The sequence below is a fragment of the Phyllostomus hastatus genome, unplaced genomic scaffold (assembly GCF_019186645.2).
Source record: "Phyllostomus hastatus isolate PE091 unplaced genomic scaffold, TTU_PhHast_1.1 phas_contig_148, whole genome shotgun sequence".
NCBI lineage: Eukaryota > Metazoa > Chordata > Mammalia > Chiroptera > Phyllostomidae > Phyllostomus > Phyllostomus hastatus.
The window spans coordinates 6,734,840-6,752,270 of record NW_025333607.1 but is presented as its reverse complement, the minus strand read 5'-3'; the positions used below and the strand labels follow the sequence as shown (position 1 = coordinate 6,752,270).

At 51.0% G+C, this 17,431-nt stretch overlaps 1 protein-coding gene across 1 annotated transcript in view; it reads left to right on the top strand.

Annotated features, from left to right (window-relative positions):
* GALNT2 (polypeptide N-acetylgalactosaminyltransferase 2) overlaps window positions 1–17,431 on the top strand; it is a 152,563-nt gene that overhangs the window by 82,900 nt on the left and 52,232 nt on the right. The window contains exon 2 of the mRNA XM_045861076.1: window positions 5,028–5,121. Coding sequence (XP_045717032.1) covers window positions 5,028–5,121 — 94 coding nt within the window. The remainder of the gene's footprint in view (window positions 1–5,027; window positions 5,122–17,431) is intronic.

The following is a 17,431-nucleotide window of genomic DNA, read 5'->3' as shown; positions in this document are numbered from 1 at the left end:
AACCACCCAATAAACCCACCCGTTGGAGTTTCTGTTTCTGAAAATAATGTCACTTGATTAAAAGTCATTGCTCTTTCATCTGCTTTGAAATAGACTGAACTTGGCTGCTAACGAGACAGGCCCTGTCTAACTGCAGTGGATAAGTAGACGTCTCTCAGTCATTTAGGTCCATCTGATCCCGCCGCAGACCCGACTTAATTCCTTCTGTGCCTCGGGTGACAGGCCGCTGCTGGCGCGGGGACAGTGTGGGCACTCAGGCGGGGGACCCTGAGCAGACCCAGGTCTCTGGTCACGACTGCCAGCTTGGTGAGCTGCTGAGCAGGGGACAGGGCCTGGGGCCGACACCCTCTGAAACAGCGCCTGAAGGGGGAGAGGAGCCTGGAGGCTGCGGGCGAGGCTCCCTGGGTCCTTCCCCAGGTTGCGTGCAGGACAGCAGCACCCTCCACTCTGTGTGCCTCACCTGAAGATACGTTTTTATTGATTTGAGAGAGAGAGAGAGAAACATCAATGTGAGAGAGAAATATTGATCCCTTGCCTCCTATACACACCTCAAGCGGGGATCGAACCTGCGAAATTCGGGGTACAGGGACGATGCTCCAGCCCACTGAGCCAGCCAGCCAGGGCCCCGCCTGGCCTGATCTGGTGGGCAGAGTCTGGGACCCCTGGTTCAGTCGCCCTGACCATGTGGCTCGCAGGCAGAACACTGATCCCGCCTTGTCTGTGTCTGTCTGTCTGAGGCCTTGTTCTCTGGGCCGGTCACTGTGGGTCCAGGCAGCCTCCCTCCCTCCAGGCAGGAGAAGCAACGCAGAGCTGGGTTGCCGTCCCGGGAACAGCAGTGTGCGCACCGGATCAGTGGCTTTGAATCCACTGCGACTTTTGACCCACCTTCAAACCGCACCATTACTGCTCAGTCGCCGCAGCTGACACTCGTCACCGAGAAGAGAGCCTGCCCCTGGCGTCCTGTAATGGGGAGAAAACAGACGCATCAGTTGGTGGCACCCCGGGTGCCACTGGGCAGAGCCTGCTCCCTGCATTTTTGTTCTGTGCGTTTCCATTGTAAACGGAGCCCCCACTGCTGCGAAGTCTGGAAATGTGTGTAAATGTTGGGGGTGGGGGCTGTCCTAATGACAAGCTGCCCCCGCAGTGTGGGCAGCGGAGGCAGGAAAATCAGTCTGGGGAGTTGTTTGTTTGTTTGGTTGGTTTTTGCTATTGGGATACAAAAGAAAGGTGACACTTCTCCTGCCTTCCAAGGACCTGGAGTGCGTTTGGATCCCGGACGTTTGTGAGCCGGACAGAAACGGCAGTGAGGTGCTGGCTGAGTGCACCGGCCACGCCCCCCGTGCTCGGGCAGGCGGGGCGCTCGAGGCCAGAGCCCGGTGCCCACGACGGGGAGGTCAGGCAGTTTGCTCAGGCCCCAGCGGTCACTGGCACAGCCACGGCTGGGACCCAGGGCTCTGGCTCCTGGGCCAGGGCTCTCCCCAACATGCCTTGTGTCCTGCTTGTCCCTTAAATGTTGGCGTTACCCCGGCCCCTGGACCCTGTTCTGTGGGCTCACAGCCTGCCTGGTCTCTCTCGCGCTCACCAGTACCTATGATTGCCTCCTGCCTTCCCAGAACTCCAGGCGTGGGCCTCCACCTGCTTCCCAGGTACCTCCTCCTGGTGTCCTACGGCAGCCTCAACATTTCCAGAACAATTTGTCTTGTCTCTTGGGTGCCACTCCTTACCCCACTGAGACCACCTTCCCACACTTTTATTGGTGAATAACTTTCCCATCTATGAAATGTCCACACCATCTGCCTGCTGTCTCCCCTCCCTCTCTTCCTCCCTTCCTTCCTCTGTCCGACCCTCTTCCTCCATCACCCCCACCCCTGACACACACACAGATCTGCCTGTCCCCTGTCTGCTTCCCTAGGACTTTGAGCCCACGTTCCCTTGCTGCCTTGCCATCATGGTCTCTGGCCTCTCTCTTGCTCCCTGCCCCCCATGCCTGCTCCCTGTAGCACAGCCAGAGGGATGTTTCTAGAACACAGGTCTCAAGTCTCAGGCTATGTTGCCACTTCCCGGGAAGCATGGCTTCCCGTGTCTTCCTTCCCTTCTTTCCCTCCATCTGGGACCGTCCTCTCCTCACCCATCCCCCATCATGTCTCATGGCCAGCTCAGTCCTTGACTCTCTCGGGCCTGTACTGAGGTGTCGCTCCCCAGGCACGGACTTCCCCACGCTCTTGCTGGCTCCCTGCACCGTCGTTGTCCAGCACTCGTCTGAGCCTGGCTGTGCACATCCCACCAAGACGAAGCTGCCCGGTCCCCACCGTATCTCCAGGGACTTTCCTGCTGTCCAGCAAAGGCTGGGGGTGACAGAGGGAGCGGAAAATGACAAGTGTCTGGAAGCTGTAGAAGGGTGTGAGTCATACGTGGGTGGGCACTGTCTCAGCCTGTGATCCCGCCAGTCATCCTGTGCTCTCAGGCACGTGCTGCGATCGGCCATCGAGGTGGCAGTTAGTGCGCTGTTTGACCTTGGCTGTCAGGTTGGTCAGGGGGGCGGGGGTGCTGTCTTAGCTGAAGGCAGCACGGTAGAATGATTGATACTGTGGACCCCAGTACCGATTCCCTGGGGTTCGGGTCTGGGCTTATTATGTACTCGTGTTGCCTCGGCCTCCTCGTCTGTGAAGCCGGGCGGCAACAGCTCCGTGAGGAAGATCCGTGTCCGCCGTGGGGCTTGGCCCCTCGTCATGCTGTGCAGGTGTCGGGCAGGGGCCAAGGTGGCCCCTACTTTCCTTGTTCCCCCTCGTCGTCATGGGCTTCATTTTGCTCTAGGGACAGGTAGTCAACACGGTCCTCGGAGCGTAGCTGCTCTGACGATCTGTGTCTGCAGAGCGAAGCAGGAGTTAGGGAGGGCCAGGTCTGCCGGAGGGAGGAGAGGCTGTGAGTGTACAGTGCCTGGCGCACGGCAGGTGCCCGTAAATGGCACTGAGCATCGTTCCACCTGCTGGCGACGATGCGGTGCCCCAGCAGACACAGGTGCTCCAGCAGACGCAGCCTCTGCCAGGGCTGTGTGGTGGGTGTGGTGGATTGGCAGGGACCAGGGGGTGGAGGAATGTCATGTATGGACCAGTCAGTCTTGTTTGTCAGGGGGAAACATTTCCGATAAAACGTCATTGCCGCTGTTGATGTGGTGAATGCTACAGAGGATGCCTGGATTCCCACATGGAGAAAACAAGACCAAAGTCATGGGCACCCCCGCCCCCGCCAGCAAGGTGCGCTTTCAAGCTTTTTCAAGTACAAGGTTAAATGCTTTGGTCCATTAGGCAATGTATGTTGTAAGGCAAGTGCCTACAAACAAAAGATACTAGCCACAAAATGTTACAGAATAAAAGTTAATAATGCTTCGTTAACAACCCACACAGTGAGACGCTGGCACCCTCACTACTTGCTGAATGTCGGATTCACACGTATTTCCTAATACCGTCAGGCAGCTGCTAGGTGAGATTCTCTCCCTCCACGCATGTGCCAAGGTTGCCGCAAAATCGTTGCGAAAGTAAATTGGAAGTTTATTTATAACCATAGAATCTCAAAAGCCAAATCATAAATATTTTTTATACTTTTTTGCAGCCAAAGCGTTTTAGTCGGGATGCAGATGAATTTTAATGCTGATATTATGCTGTAGGATAGAGCTTCACATGTCTCAGTACTTGGGGCGCTCCAAGGCCTGAGCGCGGCCTTGTGACGACGGGTGCGGCTAGGACCACCGGGGTCCCTCTCCCCAGCCCCCGGTCTGCAGTAGAGTCGGGGTGCAGTGGGTGCCCGCCCGGCATTTCCTTGCGGCCCTGACGGGCGGACCCGGCACGGCAGGATGCGCTGGCCTCCAGAGCACGCCAGCCTGGGCCCAGCTCCTCTTCCGTTGCTGTGCCTTTCGAGTAAAAATGCAGACTACCAGCAGAGCCCGTTGCCTCTGGGGATAACGTGCAATCTGGCCCAGCCCCAAGGCCTTCCCTTCTCGCAGCTTTCACTTTACACTTTCAAGAGCCCAGAAGTCAGTCCCCTGGGGTCAGCTTGTGCACAGCACAAGGTCCCTGCTGGTCAGGCAGGAGCGCCCACGCTGCTCGGGCCGGGTCTGCCCTGGGACGCCGTCACGCTGCAGGCTGTCCCAGAAGCATCTGTCCACCCCGGGGAACGGCGGGCGGACAGCACGTGGTTCACAGGAGTCCGCGAGGGTGAATCACCGCCCACGGGGCATTTCGGATTTGGGTTCTATACAGAAACCCTTCTCATGTTACTCACGGGAATCAGATTGCAGGTGATTGAAAAATGCATTTAGCTCTGTGGCCATGTAGTTGTTACTTACTTTGATTTAATGTTGATAGATTAGAGTAAATTGTTTGCGCAGATGAGCTGAATAAATTCTGCTAGAGCTTCCGTCTTATTCTGGTTTCACATTAAGCCCTTAATTTGCAGCTCTGTTCCATTGGCAGTGCTATTAGAGTAAGCCCTCGGAAGAGCTCCGTGGCTCTCTCCCCCTCCCTCCACTGATGTGTCGTTCTGTGGAACGAAGCAAATCATTTAACAACCTCTGAGGAGGGCCCTTAGGGACCATCAGGTCCTAGGGTGTCCTTCAACCACCTAAGATGCCTGGAGAGCTGTCCGGATCTTAATGGCTTTAATTTAAGCACTGTTAAATTCCTGTATTTAACCCACTTTCCCTATCTCCCTTCCCCAGTCTCACAGATCCTCAGACCCCTGGGAGTTTCCGGCGCGTTTCTTCCCCGTAGGTGCGCAACGCAGTTATAAAATGAAGAGAGAAATGCAAATCCTCCCTTAGAAAAAGCCATGCCCACACTTTTCCCCCCTTGCACCTCTGCCACCTGAGAGGTTCTCCGAGGCGGGTCCCGGAGATGGGAATTCTTCTCTGTCACTCATCCTTGCATCCCCGGGACTTAGGGGCATCTGAGACGCGGTGTTGGTTGAACTGGTGAATGAAAGTGTGCTTGAAGAACCCGTCACCTCATTCAGTGGTGTCTCTGCTCCCCCAGGAGGACTGGAACGAGATCGACCCGATTAAGAAGAAAGACCTGCACCACAGCCACGGGGACGAGAAAGCTCAGAGCGTGGAGACCCTCCCTCCAGGTACGACAGCCGCCCGCCCGCGGGCGCCCGGTCCGTCTAGAGCTGGTGGCTGGCGGTGGGGAGCCACGGCCGGCCGCCGACTGTGGATGAGCTCAGCATGGCCTTTGGAGCCGGGGGCAGCGGGGCGGAGGATGGACGTCACAGGGCGGATGGGGCACGGCCCGAGAGCGGCGTTTTGCCGACATCCTTTGGGCCCCGTAGCAGGTGGTGGAGCACGTTTGCTGGGAGGTGACCAGAATTTGCTGAGAGAGAAAGTAGAATGAAATAGAAAACACAAGATGGCATGTATCGGTTCACAGTTTTTTTTTAAGAGACTTTGTTTTTCAGAGCGGTTTTAGGTTTGCAGCAAAATCGAGCAGAAAGTACAGAGATTTCAGCCTCCCCACCATCCCCCACCAGAGGGGTGCACTTGTTCACGTTGAACCAACATTGCTGTATCACGATCACCCCGAGTCTGTAGTTTACATTGGGGCACACCCTTGCTGTGGTATCTTCAGTGGCAGGGATCCACTGTTCCAGGGTCATTCAGAGCAGTTGCACTGCTCTAGGAGCCCTCTGTGCTCTCTGCCTGGTCACACACCCCCCTCCGCCCTCCTGGCGACCACCAGCCCTTTCACGGTCTCCGTGTTCTTTTCCTTTTCCCGAATGCCCCAGAGTCGGAATCACACAGCCTGTGCAGCCTCTTCAGACTGGCTTCTCTCACTTAGTAATCTGCACGGGAGGTTCCTCTGTGTCTTTTCATGGCCAGGTAGCGTGTTTCGTTTATCGCAGGATAGCACTGTGTGGTCTGGTGTTCCATGATTTATTTATCCGTTCAACAACTAAAGGACATCTGATCGGTTGCTTCCAAGCTTTGGCAGTTGTGGATAAAGCTGCTGTGGACATCTGCATGCAGGTTTTGGTGTGGACACGCATTTTCGGTTCATCTGGGTAAATGCCAGGGACTGTGACAGCTGGGTCATGGTGTAGGGATGTGTTTGTTTCTGTAGGAAACCACCAAAGTGTCTTTCGAAAGTGGCTGCACGGTTTTGTACTCCCACAGCAGTGAATGAGAGCTCCCCTCGCTGCACGCCCCCAGCAGCCCTTGGTGCTAGCAGTGCTTTTGATTTTGGCTGTTCTGATAGGTCAGAAGCAGTGGTGTACCTCATTGTTCTAATTTGCATTTCCCTGATGACATAGGATGTGGAGCACATTTTCATGTGTCTGTCTGCCATATGTGTATCTTCTTTGGAAAGGTGTGTTTTCAGGCCTTGGCGCATTTTGTAATTGGGTTGTTTACCTTCTCACCGTTGAGTTTTAAGAGTTCTGTGTATATTTTGGGCAACAGCTCCTTATCAGATACACTGTTTGCAAATATGTTCTCTCAGTCTGTGGCTGATCTTCTCATTCTCCTGACAGTGTCTTCCCCAGAGCATACAATTTTAAATTTATTTTAAAAGATTTTGTTTGTTTATTTTTAGAGAGAAGGGAAGGGAGGGAGAAAGAGAAGGAGAGAAACATTAATCAGTTGCCTCTCACACACCCCCAAGCGGGGACCTGGCCCACAACCCAGGCCTGTGCCCTGACCAGAATCGAACCGGTGGCCTCTCGGTTTGCAGGCCAGTGCTCATTCCACTGAGCCACACCTGCCAGGGCTAGAATTTTAATTTGAATAAAGTTCAGCTTATCAGTTCTTTCATGGATGTTGCCTTTGATAATTGTATTTAAAAAGTCATCCCTATAACCAAGGTCCCCTAGATTTTTCCCTTTGTTATCTTCTAGGAGCTTCACAATTTTACATTCCATAATTTTAGGTCTGTGACCTTTTTGAGTTAATTTTGAGAAGAGTGTTAAGGTCTGTTTCTACATTCTGAGTTTTGGTTTGGTTTTTGGATTTGTTTTTGTTTTTGTTTTGTTTTGCACATGGGTGTTCACCTGTTTCAGTACCATTTGTTGAAAATACTGTCTTTGCTCCTTTGTCAAAGATCAGCTGACCCTGTTTATGGGGGTCTATGTCCAGGCCCTCTTATTCTATTCCACAGGTTTGTTTTTTCTGTCTTTCCCCAGTATTGCACTGCTTTGATTACTCTGCCTTCCTGTTAAGTCTTAAAGTTGGGGAGTGCCAGTTCTCCCACTTCCTCCTTCCCCTTCAGTGTTGTGTTGGCTGTTCTAGGTTCTTTGCCCTTCTGTATCAACTTCAGAATCAGCGAGTTTGATACCCACAAAGTCACTTACTGGGCTTTTGATTTGGATTGTGTTGAATCTAAAGATCCAGCTGGTAAGAACTAACATCTTGACAATATTGAGTCTTTAATATCACTCCATTTATTTAGTTCTTTTACAGTTTATTCATCAGTTTTATAGTTTTGCGCATATAAATTCTATGCCTATTTTGTTAGATTTATACCAAAGTATCTCATTTGGGGGATGCTAATGGAAATGGTATTGTGTTTTTAATGTCAAAATCCACTTGTTCATTGTTCGTATATAGGAGAGCAATTGGCTTTTGTATAATAACCTTGTTTCCTTTACTCTTGTCATAATTACTTATTGGTCAGGAGTTTTTTGTTGATTTTTTTCAGATTTTCTACGTGAACAGTCATGTCATCTGTGAGCAAAGACAGTTTTACTTCTTTCTTCTCCATCTGTGTTACACCTTGGCTTTTCTTGTCTTAGTGCATGGGCTAGGACTTCTAGTGCGCGGTGGAGGAGGAGTGCTGGGAGAGGTCATGCTCACCCAGTTCCTGATCAGAGCTCTAGTTTCCACCATTAGCTGTGATGTTGATTGTAGGTTTCCTGTAGATGTTTTTTTATCAAGTTGAATTTGTTTCCCCTCTGTTTCTGGTTTCTGTGAGTTTTTATTATGAATGGGTGTTGGATTTTGTCAAACGCTTCATCCGTATCTATGAATATGATGGATTCCATTCATTGATTTTTGTTTGTTGAACAAGCCTTACATACCTGGGATAGTCCTACTTGGTCATGGTATATAGTTGTTTTTATATATTGTTGAATTTTATTTGCTGATATTTGGTTGGAGATTTTTGCATCTGTATTCATAAGAGGTATTGGTTGTAGTTTTCTTTTTTTTTTTAAGTGATAAAAAATGACTCAGTTTATTTCTGAAGTTTTGTTTTCTTGTAATGTCTTTGCCTTGTTCTATTTTAGGGTAATACTGGCCTCATAGAATAAGTTGGGAAGTATTCCCTCTGCTTTCTGGAAGAGATTGTAGAGAATTAGTATAATTTCTTTCTTAAATATTTGGTAGAATTCACCAATGAACCCATCTGGGCCTGATGCTTTCTGTTCGGAAAGTTAATAAGTATTGACCCAATTTCTTTAACAGATACAGGCCTGTTGAAATAATCTATTTGATCTTGCTGAGTTTTGGTAGATTCTGTCCATTCATCTAGGTTATCAAATTTAGGCAGAGAGAGATCCACACTGTCTCTTTATTCTCCTTGGAATGACCGTGGGCTCTGTCACGACTCCTTATTTCCTTTCCGGTATTTGTAATTTGCGTTCTTTCTCTTCTCTGAGTCTCCCTAGAAGCTTCTTGATTTTATTGGTCTTTTCAAAGAGTCAACTTTTTTTCCTATTCTGTTTTATCTATTTCTCAGCTATCTGCTCTAATTTTTATTATTTCTTTTCTTCTGCTTACTTGAAATTTAATCTACTCTTTTTCTTCTTTCCTGAGGTGGAAGTGGATGTTTGATTTTAGATCTATTTTCTTTTCTTATTCTCAGGTTTGTAGGTTTTCTCCAAGCCCTGCTTTCACTGAATTATACACATTTTGATAAGTTGTATTTTTATCTTCATTTAGTTCAAAATGTGATCTTATTTCACTTGAGATTTGTTCCTTGACCCATGTATTGTTTAGAAGTGTGTTTGTTGTTTCATCTCTGTAAGATATTTGGGGGTTTTCCAGCCATCTTTCTGTTATTTGTGTATAGTTTCACTGTAGCCTGAGAGCAGATATTACATGATTTCTGTTCTTTTAAATTTGTTAAGGTGTGTCTTATGGTTCAGAATGTGGTCCCTTTTGGTGAATGTTCCATGTGAGCCTGAGAAGAATGTGCCTTCTGCTCTTGTTGGATGCGGTGGTCTATAGATGCCGTTGTACCCAGCTGATCGATGGTGGTGTCTAGTTCCACTACGCTTTACCGAGTTTTTTGCCTTCTGGATTTGTCCATTTCTACTAGAGGAGTGTTGAAATCTGTGGTGGTGGCTTCCTCTGTTTTTTTCTTGCAGTTCTTTTAGTTTTGTCTCACGTACTTTGATGCTCTGTTGTTAGGCGCCTGCACATTAAAGGTCATTATGTCATCTTGGAGAAATGACCTTTTCATCCCTGTGCATTGCCTTTCTCTATCTCTGATAACTTTTCTGGATCTGGAGTCTGCTCTGAAGTTAATAGAGCTGTCCTGTTGTCTTTTGATTAGTATCAGAATGGTGTCTCTTGCTTCATCTCTTTACTTTTGATCTATATTTGTCTTTATATTTAAAGTAGATTTCTTATAGACAACAAAGTTAGGGGTCTTTTGTTTCATTTTGTTTTGATCCTCTCTGACAACCCCTGTCTTTTAATTGGCACATTTAGACCATTGACATTTAAAGTGATTATTGATATAATTGTAGATTAAAATTGATCTAATTGATATAATTGTAGATTAAAATTGATGTATATCAATTGATATAATTGATATAATTGATATAATTGATATAATTGTATGTATATATTGATATAATCTAACATGTTTTTTTCCATTTCTTGCCCTTGTTCTCTTTTCTTTTTTATGTCTATGTTTTTCTGCCTTTTGTAGTTTTAATTGACTATTTTATATGATTTAATTTTTCTCTCTTCTTTTTTTACTTTTTTTAGTGGTTGCCCTAGAGTTTACAATATACCTTTAGAAATAATCCAAACCTAACTCCAAATAACAAACACTATCTTGCTTCATAGCACAAGTATCTTCTTACAAAATATAGTGAATTTCTCCCTCCCATCTTCTGTACTGTTGCTGTCGTACACTGGACAGATACACACACTTCGTAATAACGTGTAAGCGCACGTAAGCAAGTGCATTTTGCTACTCTTTTGAACAAGCTGCTGTTAGAACAATTAAGAATAAGAACAGTCAAAGTTATTATTCTACCTTCATTTCTTCTCTGATGTTCCTTCTTTCTTTGTGGAGATCTGTTTCTGACCTGTATCATTTTCCTTCTCTCTGAGGAGCTTCTTTGAACATTTTTTTTTTTTTTTTTGCAACCCAGGCCTACTAGCAACAGATTCCTTCAATTTTTGTTGTCTGAGAAAGTCTTTATTTCTTCTTCACTTTGGAAGATTAATTTCGTAGGCTACAGAACTCAGGTTGGCAATTTTTTTCTCTCAATACTTTAGATTAACTTCATGGCCCTCTGTTCTCATTCCTGAGAAGCTGGAGGTAATTCTTATCTTTGTTTTTCTAGAGCTCATTTTTCTTTTTGTCTTCTTTCAAGATATTTTTCTTTATCACCAATTCTCTGCAGTTTGACTATTCTATGCCTAGGGGTTGTGTTTTGTTTTCTGGGTTTTCTTTGTGGCATTTCTCCTGCTTGGTGTTCCCCGAGCTTGCGAGTCTGTGGTTTTGGGCCCGGCATTCATCTGAGGTCATCTCAGTTCAGTCATTGTCACTGAGTAAATGTTTCTTCTGTGAAGTTCTTTCTTCTCCTTCTGGCCTTCCCATTAACACACACGTTACACCTTTAGTCATTGTCCAGCAGTTCTTGGATATCTGTTTTGTTTGTCTCCCCCAGTCCTTTTTTATCTTTGCTTTTCAGTGTGGGCGGTTCTGTTTGTCTCTCCTTACGTGGAGAGATTCTTCCAGCCATCATGCCCGTCTGCTGACGAGTCCATCAGAGGCGTTCTGCATTTCTGCTTTGTGTTTTTAATCTCTGCATTTCTTTATGAGTCTTTCTTAGACATTTCATCTGTCTGCTTACATTAGCCCGTGGCTCTTCCATCTTATCTACTTCCCCCACTGGAGCCCTTAACATACTAACCACAGTTGTTTGAAATTCCTAGTGTGGTAACTCCAGCATCCCTGATGTAACTGAATCTGCCTTTGATGTGGCTTTGTCTCTTTATGCTGTGTTGTTTTTTTGCATTTTAGCATGTCTTGTGATTTTTCTCCGACAAGCCAGATACAATGTGCAGAGGGCAAGGAACTCCGGTAAACAGGCCTTCAGTGATGTGGGGGGAGGGAAGCACTTTGTAGTTACAGGGTGGTCGCTCTCTTTAGTGAGGTTCTACCCTCAGGCTCTGCCCCTCCCAAATGTGGCCCAGTGCTTCTCCCACTCAGGCGGGACGGGAAGGCCAGAGCCAGCTGGAACTGGGTGTTCCCCTTCCCCAGTGGAGAAGGCTAGGGCAGGCGGTAGTTGGCTGCTTCCCTGCCTGCAGGCTGCTTAGGCTGCCATGAAATCATTTCTCCTGAGGGCAGGCCTTGTTGAGAACAGAATGTCTAGTCTATTCCAAAATGGCCCCTTCGCCCCGCTGCCCGCGGGAGCCAGAGGGGTCCGTCCTCATTGGGAGAAGCCTGGCCGAGCTCCTGGAGGTGACACTCGCCGGTGTGCCGCCCCTGCAGTTTTGGCTTCCGAGACTTGCCCACAGTGAAGCCCCGGCACTTCCTCTGCCACAGCTGAGGTCTCATCGCCTGGACGCCGGTTCCCACACGGGTGGCTGCTCGGGCACGCCGTGGTTCTCTGTTGTCGTCCATGGGTCTCCGGGGGTTTGGGAGCTGCAGTTTGCCCTCTGACCTTGCTTCTCCCAGGGATCTAAGGAGAGCGAGCGGTGGATGTGTCCGCTCGTTCTGTGTTTTCCTTGTTGCTCCAATGGAGGGATGACTTCCAACCTTCTCACGTGCTGGACTGGAGATGGGAAGTCGGTTCATGGAGTGTTTGCTTTAATGGTGGCAAAGAGTTTGTGTATTTGTGTTTCCTACTGGGTTGGACGAGCACCACCCCAGGGAGTCCAGGCCCCCCTTGTCTGTGCCCTGCCCCTTGTCCCTGCTGCACTAGACTCGGTGCAGAGGGCGAGGGAGAGGGAGAGCGTCAGATGTCTGTGAGTTTGTCCCACACTTCTTCCCTGGCTCCCAGCGAGTCAGGGGGCCCTGAGCCCCACAGCTCCTTCCTGTGGAAAACAGGCATTGCCCCCCCCACCTTCCCCCTAGTGGGGAGCCCCAATAGAGCAGTTAGCTGATACGCATTTCTTTACTATCATAATAGGATCTACTTCTGCTGGGTGGATTAATGGGAGACTTCCTGTGGGTTGTCTTCTATTAAAAAGTGTTCTGGTGGGTTCTCAGTCACATGTGCAGAGGGAGGGATAGGCCATCGTCAAGGCTTATACCAGGTGTGACTGTTAATAGTCATCCACCAGTTAAAATCAATTGAGTGTGAAGTTGACCTTGGCTTTCATATTCTTCACTGTTGTGAAGTTGCTTTTCTTATCTTCAAAGAGCTAGGAATGTACTGATTATTCTCTTTTTTTGAGTTACTACTTTTGATTCAGGAACTGTATCCCTTTATTTTCTAAAGGACTTTGTGTGTGTGTGTGTGTGTGTGTGAGAGAGAGAGAGAGAGAGAGAGAGAGAGAGAGAGAACCTTTTTTTTTCTTACCAAACCAGCATGCACATGATTTTTCTTTTCCTTTAGAAATTATTTTGTTATGGTCAAGAAATGTATTTTCCCCAAGAATGATGGACACAACCAGAAATTTGTGGTTGGCAAGTAACCGCCAGGCACAACCCTTTCTACTGAGTAAGCAGGCTGCCCGGCTGCCCAGCGGCTTGGTGGCAGCCCGTGTTCTGGGGGTGGGAGTCTGGCAGCAGCGGACTGGCGGGCAGGAGGCGGCGACACCGAGCCGAGCACGGGAGCCGGGCACGGGAGCCGGGCATCTTCCTGTGTGGCTGCAAACCCGCCGACAGATGGCGGCGCCGGGTCCCAGGCGGCACTGGTGCCCAGGCCTCCAGCTGTTTTGTTCAGATGCTCTGTGCGCAGAATCATCCTGAAGAGAGACCACCTCCCCCCATGCATGTTGCAGTACTCACTCACGAGCTATCCACACAGCACCCTACTGGTGGTCTGTTGATGCACCCTGAAGCACATCTTAAACAAGATGTCCTAAGGGGTTAGGGGAGATACTTGAAGATGTCTCTTCCTCCTGTACCCAGAAGACGGTCTCTATGTGGCCCCGCCTTGGAGACCACTGTTCTTGGCTGGGCCGGGACCACAGGCGCCCAGACCACCATTCGGACTGGGTTGCTCATCCTAGGCCACCCTAGTTGGGGGTGGGATCCAGAACATCGATGGAGCAGACCAGCAGCGGGGCTGGCACAGACGGGGGCCGGGGTCCTGGCCCTCGTCCTGCGCCGGGAGCTCGGTCGTCCACGCTGGGCAGTGGGCTCCCCGGGCACGGGGTGCCCAGGCCACGTTCTGCCGGAGGGGCTTCGTGGGCAGCATGCGGGGGCAGAACTGCAGGTGTGGGCAGTGGTCACGGAATTGATAAGCAGCCCAGATTCTGGGTTTGCCCTCAGGAGACCTGGGTTTCTTGCCTGGTTCTTTAGTCGAAACCCCGCCCGTGAAGGAAGGCCCAGAGCTGGGGTGAGAAGTCTGCTCAGCGACCTTTCCCCCTCTTCCCTGGGCCCTCTTGCTGCTGGGAGCGACCAGGCGTGCGTGCGTGGTGATGTGCTCCATCCTCCCCCTGGGTCGTGTTGGCCGGGAGCTCTCTCGAAGCTCCCTGAGTTCAGGGGTCACTTAGTGAACCCGAAGTTTCCCCTCACAGAACTGGGCCTCGGCTGGGTTGCAGCAGTTCGGCAGCTGGATAGTTCTCAGCAAACTGAGTGAGGGGAGGAGGAGGTGTGGTCCTCTCCTTCCAGGTGGGCTTCCAGAAGGCTGTGGTCACTCTCTTAGGGACGGAGCAGCTCAGCAGTTGGGCCTATTCTTCTAGGGATGCTGCTGTCTAGGAGTCAAGGAGGAGCTGCAAGACTCTTGAGCTCCTGAACCTGTCAGGATAGCACACCCCACATCCTCTTCCCAGTTTCCCTCCCATTTCCAACATCCTGGAGCAGAGGAGCTGGAATGAGAGCGGGTCCTTGAGCAGCACAGGGCTTGGGGACCGGGGACAGGGCTCTCAGCCTTGGTGAAGCCGGCCTGCATGTGCAGTGTTATCTTCCTTGCCTGTGACGCAGTGACCCCTCCTGGCCCTGAGAGCCTTGGTTCTGTCGTTGAACTCTCCATATGTGTTTTCTTTCGCTCTCTCTTCCCAGATCCAAGCCGCCACTCCTCCTGTCTTCCGGACGGGGTTAGGCTATGTCTGTGTGTTCCACCCCTCGTGCCCAAGTTCAGGTCCAGGGTGGACACTTTTGCCCTGAGATTCCATGGCTTGGAACCACTGGATTTTTTACCGTGTTGATTTTCAAAGTGTTGTTTCACACAGAGAATTTATTCATCTTTTTTTTTTAATCTATTGGATGGAGATGAATTTTATCAGCTTTTTCCTGGTTAGGGAGAAACCATTACCTTCTCTCAGCACTTCTCCTCCCACCTCTGTCCTCTCTCTCCTTGGAGCCTCTGACCTGAGGGTGGGACCAGCGGGGAGGGGGGATGCCTGACAGTGCAGGAGGGCCAGGAGGGACACAGAGGCCAGTGGACGGAGCCTGCCTTTGTGGAGGTACCGCCAGACGACGTGGCCTTGGAGCAGGTCTGCTTTTCACCTTCAGGAAGCCTGAGTGTCGTTCTTGGTTCGTCAGTAACCCCGTGAAGGAGGCGAGGCCTCGGAGAGACACCTGCAGGGCGGGTAGGGCCGAAGTGGAGAAAGGAGAGTCCAAAGGCCCCTCCCATCCCTCGCTGTGTCTGTGCCCCACCCCTCCCTGGCCCACTGCTGCTTCGTTACCAGGGACTCTTGATTGCTCAAAATGGGCCCTGCTCGTGTCCACTGAAGATGAATGAAATGGAATGAGCCGAACGCCCAGGTGTGAACTGCCTCTGAAGCTAAGGGCAGCGGTTTCACTTCTCTGCGTCCATCCCCCCAGCCCCGCCCCCACCCCCACCCCCACCCTGCCCAAAGGCAGAGGCGACGCACTTGCACGTCTGTCATTGCTGCCGCGGAGTCGGAACCAGAGCAACGACGCTGCCCTGACCTTGGCCCCTCCTGAGGGCCTGGTGGGTCCCGGCACTGTGCACTGCGGTTTTCAATTGTGGCAAAACTCACGTACCATGAAATGTACCGTTTTAACTGCTTTTTACGGGTCCGGTTCCGTAGCGTTACGTCCGTTCACATTGTCCTGCAGCCATCCCCCTCGCCCGTCTCTGGAACTTTTCCATCTTCCCAAACTGAACCTCTGTCCCCACTAAAGACTAGCTCCCCATCCCCCTTCCCCAGCCCCCGGCACCCGCCCTCCTAGTTTCTGTGTCTGCACTGGGCTCCTGGGTGTCTTCCGTCAGCAGGATCGTCCAGTGTTTGTCCTCTCCTGACTGGTTTGCTTAGCACAATCTCCTCAAGGTTCGCCCACGTGGTAGCATGTGTCCGAGTGTCCTCCCTTGTTGGGGCTGAACACTCTTCCACTGTGTCTCTCTGCACCGTGTCCTCTTCGAGCCACGTTGTCCGGGTGGCGCTGCGTGACAGCCCTGCCCCAGCTGCCTCCCTGGGGCTGACGTGACCCCGTCACGTGGCCCATCCTCACGAGTGTTGCCGTTACAAAGTAACGGGCTCTGAGTGTCCTCGGGGAAGCATCTTTCTAAAAGCAGGCAGCGTGTTGATTGTAGAACCTTCAAGAAGTTCAGATAAACCAACATAAGAAAATTACAGTCACACATGACTCTACCACCCAAAGGTGGCCACTGCGCCTACCCACGGGTGCTCCTGTAGACTCTCTCTGAGCGTGTGCACGGCGCACTGGCCCCTGTGCCTCGGGGGTGGGGGCTGGAGACAGACAGACATCAAGGTGAGAGAGGAATGTTGATCGGCTGCCCCCCACCCCCTCCACACACACACACACCCTGACCAGGGATTGAACCCCCGCCCTCCTGCTGTTGGGACACTGCTCCAACCAGCTGAGCCGCCTGGCCAGGGCTGCTGCTTTTCTCATTTTGAAAAGCAGATCCTGAGCCTTTTGGCCCGCCTGCTTACACCTCCGAGTCTTATCCTGCACTCAGAGTTCACTGTTTTCATGAATTCTTGCAAGAAATACCCAAGCCGCTCGCTAGGCGAGGAGCATTGTGGAGGATTTGGGGGATCCGCTGAGACAGGCGCTCACCCCCGCGCCTCTCCCAGCAGCCCCTCGGGGTCCTCCCCACGTCTGTTGGGGGCAGCTGCCTGCTCCCTCTTCCTCCTGAGACGCCTCAGGATGGCCGCCCCTGTGAGCTGCGTACGTCGACCTCTTTACTGGTGTGGCACCGCGCTGTGCTTGCCTGTTCCTTCCTGGGGCAATGGGTCACAAACACTTTGTCACACTAGTGTCTCTGACTGCGTCGTTAATGAGTGACAGCCACTCGTCCAGAACCATGAGCTCACAGACTTACTTACCCTGCGTTGTCAGACGCATGGAGGGTGTCCAGCCAGGGTCCTCAGCAGTGAAACTTCGTACGTCCTTCGTGACTTCCTTGAAATAACTTCCTACAAGTGAAGTCACAGGGTCAGTGGCAATGCCCTGCATACAGATGTTTTTAATCGTAGTTGCCAGGTTTTCTTCCAGAGGGGCGTCTGTTTCCTTGCACCTCAGCCAGCATCAAAAAACAAGGTCTCCATGGTCTTTGCCCCGTTCGTTCCTACAAGCAGGAGAGCAAAATCAAGGATTGGAGCAGCTCACTAGCCAGAAGTGTGATGCAGCTATTACAACAGAGTCGCCTGGAGCTTTGTTGGTGGAGATGCCGTGTCCGGAACAGTTCAGGTAGCACCTGGCGCTCCCTGTGCTGTCACTGCCCCCCAACCTGGGCACAGGCTGTCGGGGCTGCTGTGCATTCGAGCAGCACCAGGTGACATGCCTCAGATGGGGACGGGGCAGCATCAGCGTCTGAGGACCTAGAAGAGGTCGTGGGAGCATGCTGCTGCCCAGCCACTGGGAAGGCTGCTCCCCAAAGGGGCGGAATTGCATTCTTTACATGCGAGGCTGCAGGGGGGGCCGTCCCGGGGAAGGTTTGTTGCCGTGCGAGGCAGCCTGTGCTCACTCTCTGGCTGCCGGGGGGACGGCTCCCCAGGAAAGGACGAGCCCATCATTGGGAACATGTGAACTGTGGCTGGGCATTTGCGCTTTTAGCGACGAGATTGCCGCACATACGTAACAGAGAGAGGACATCC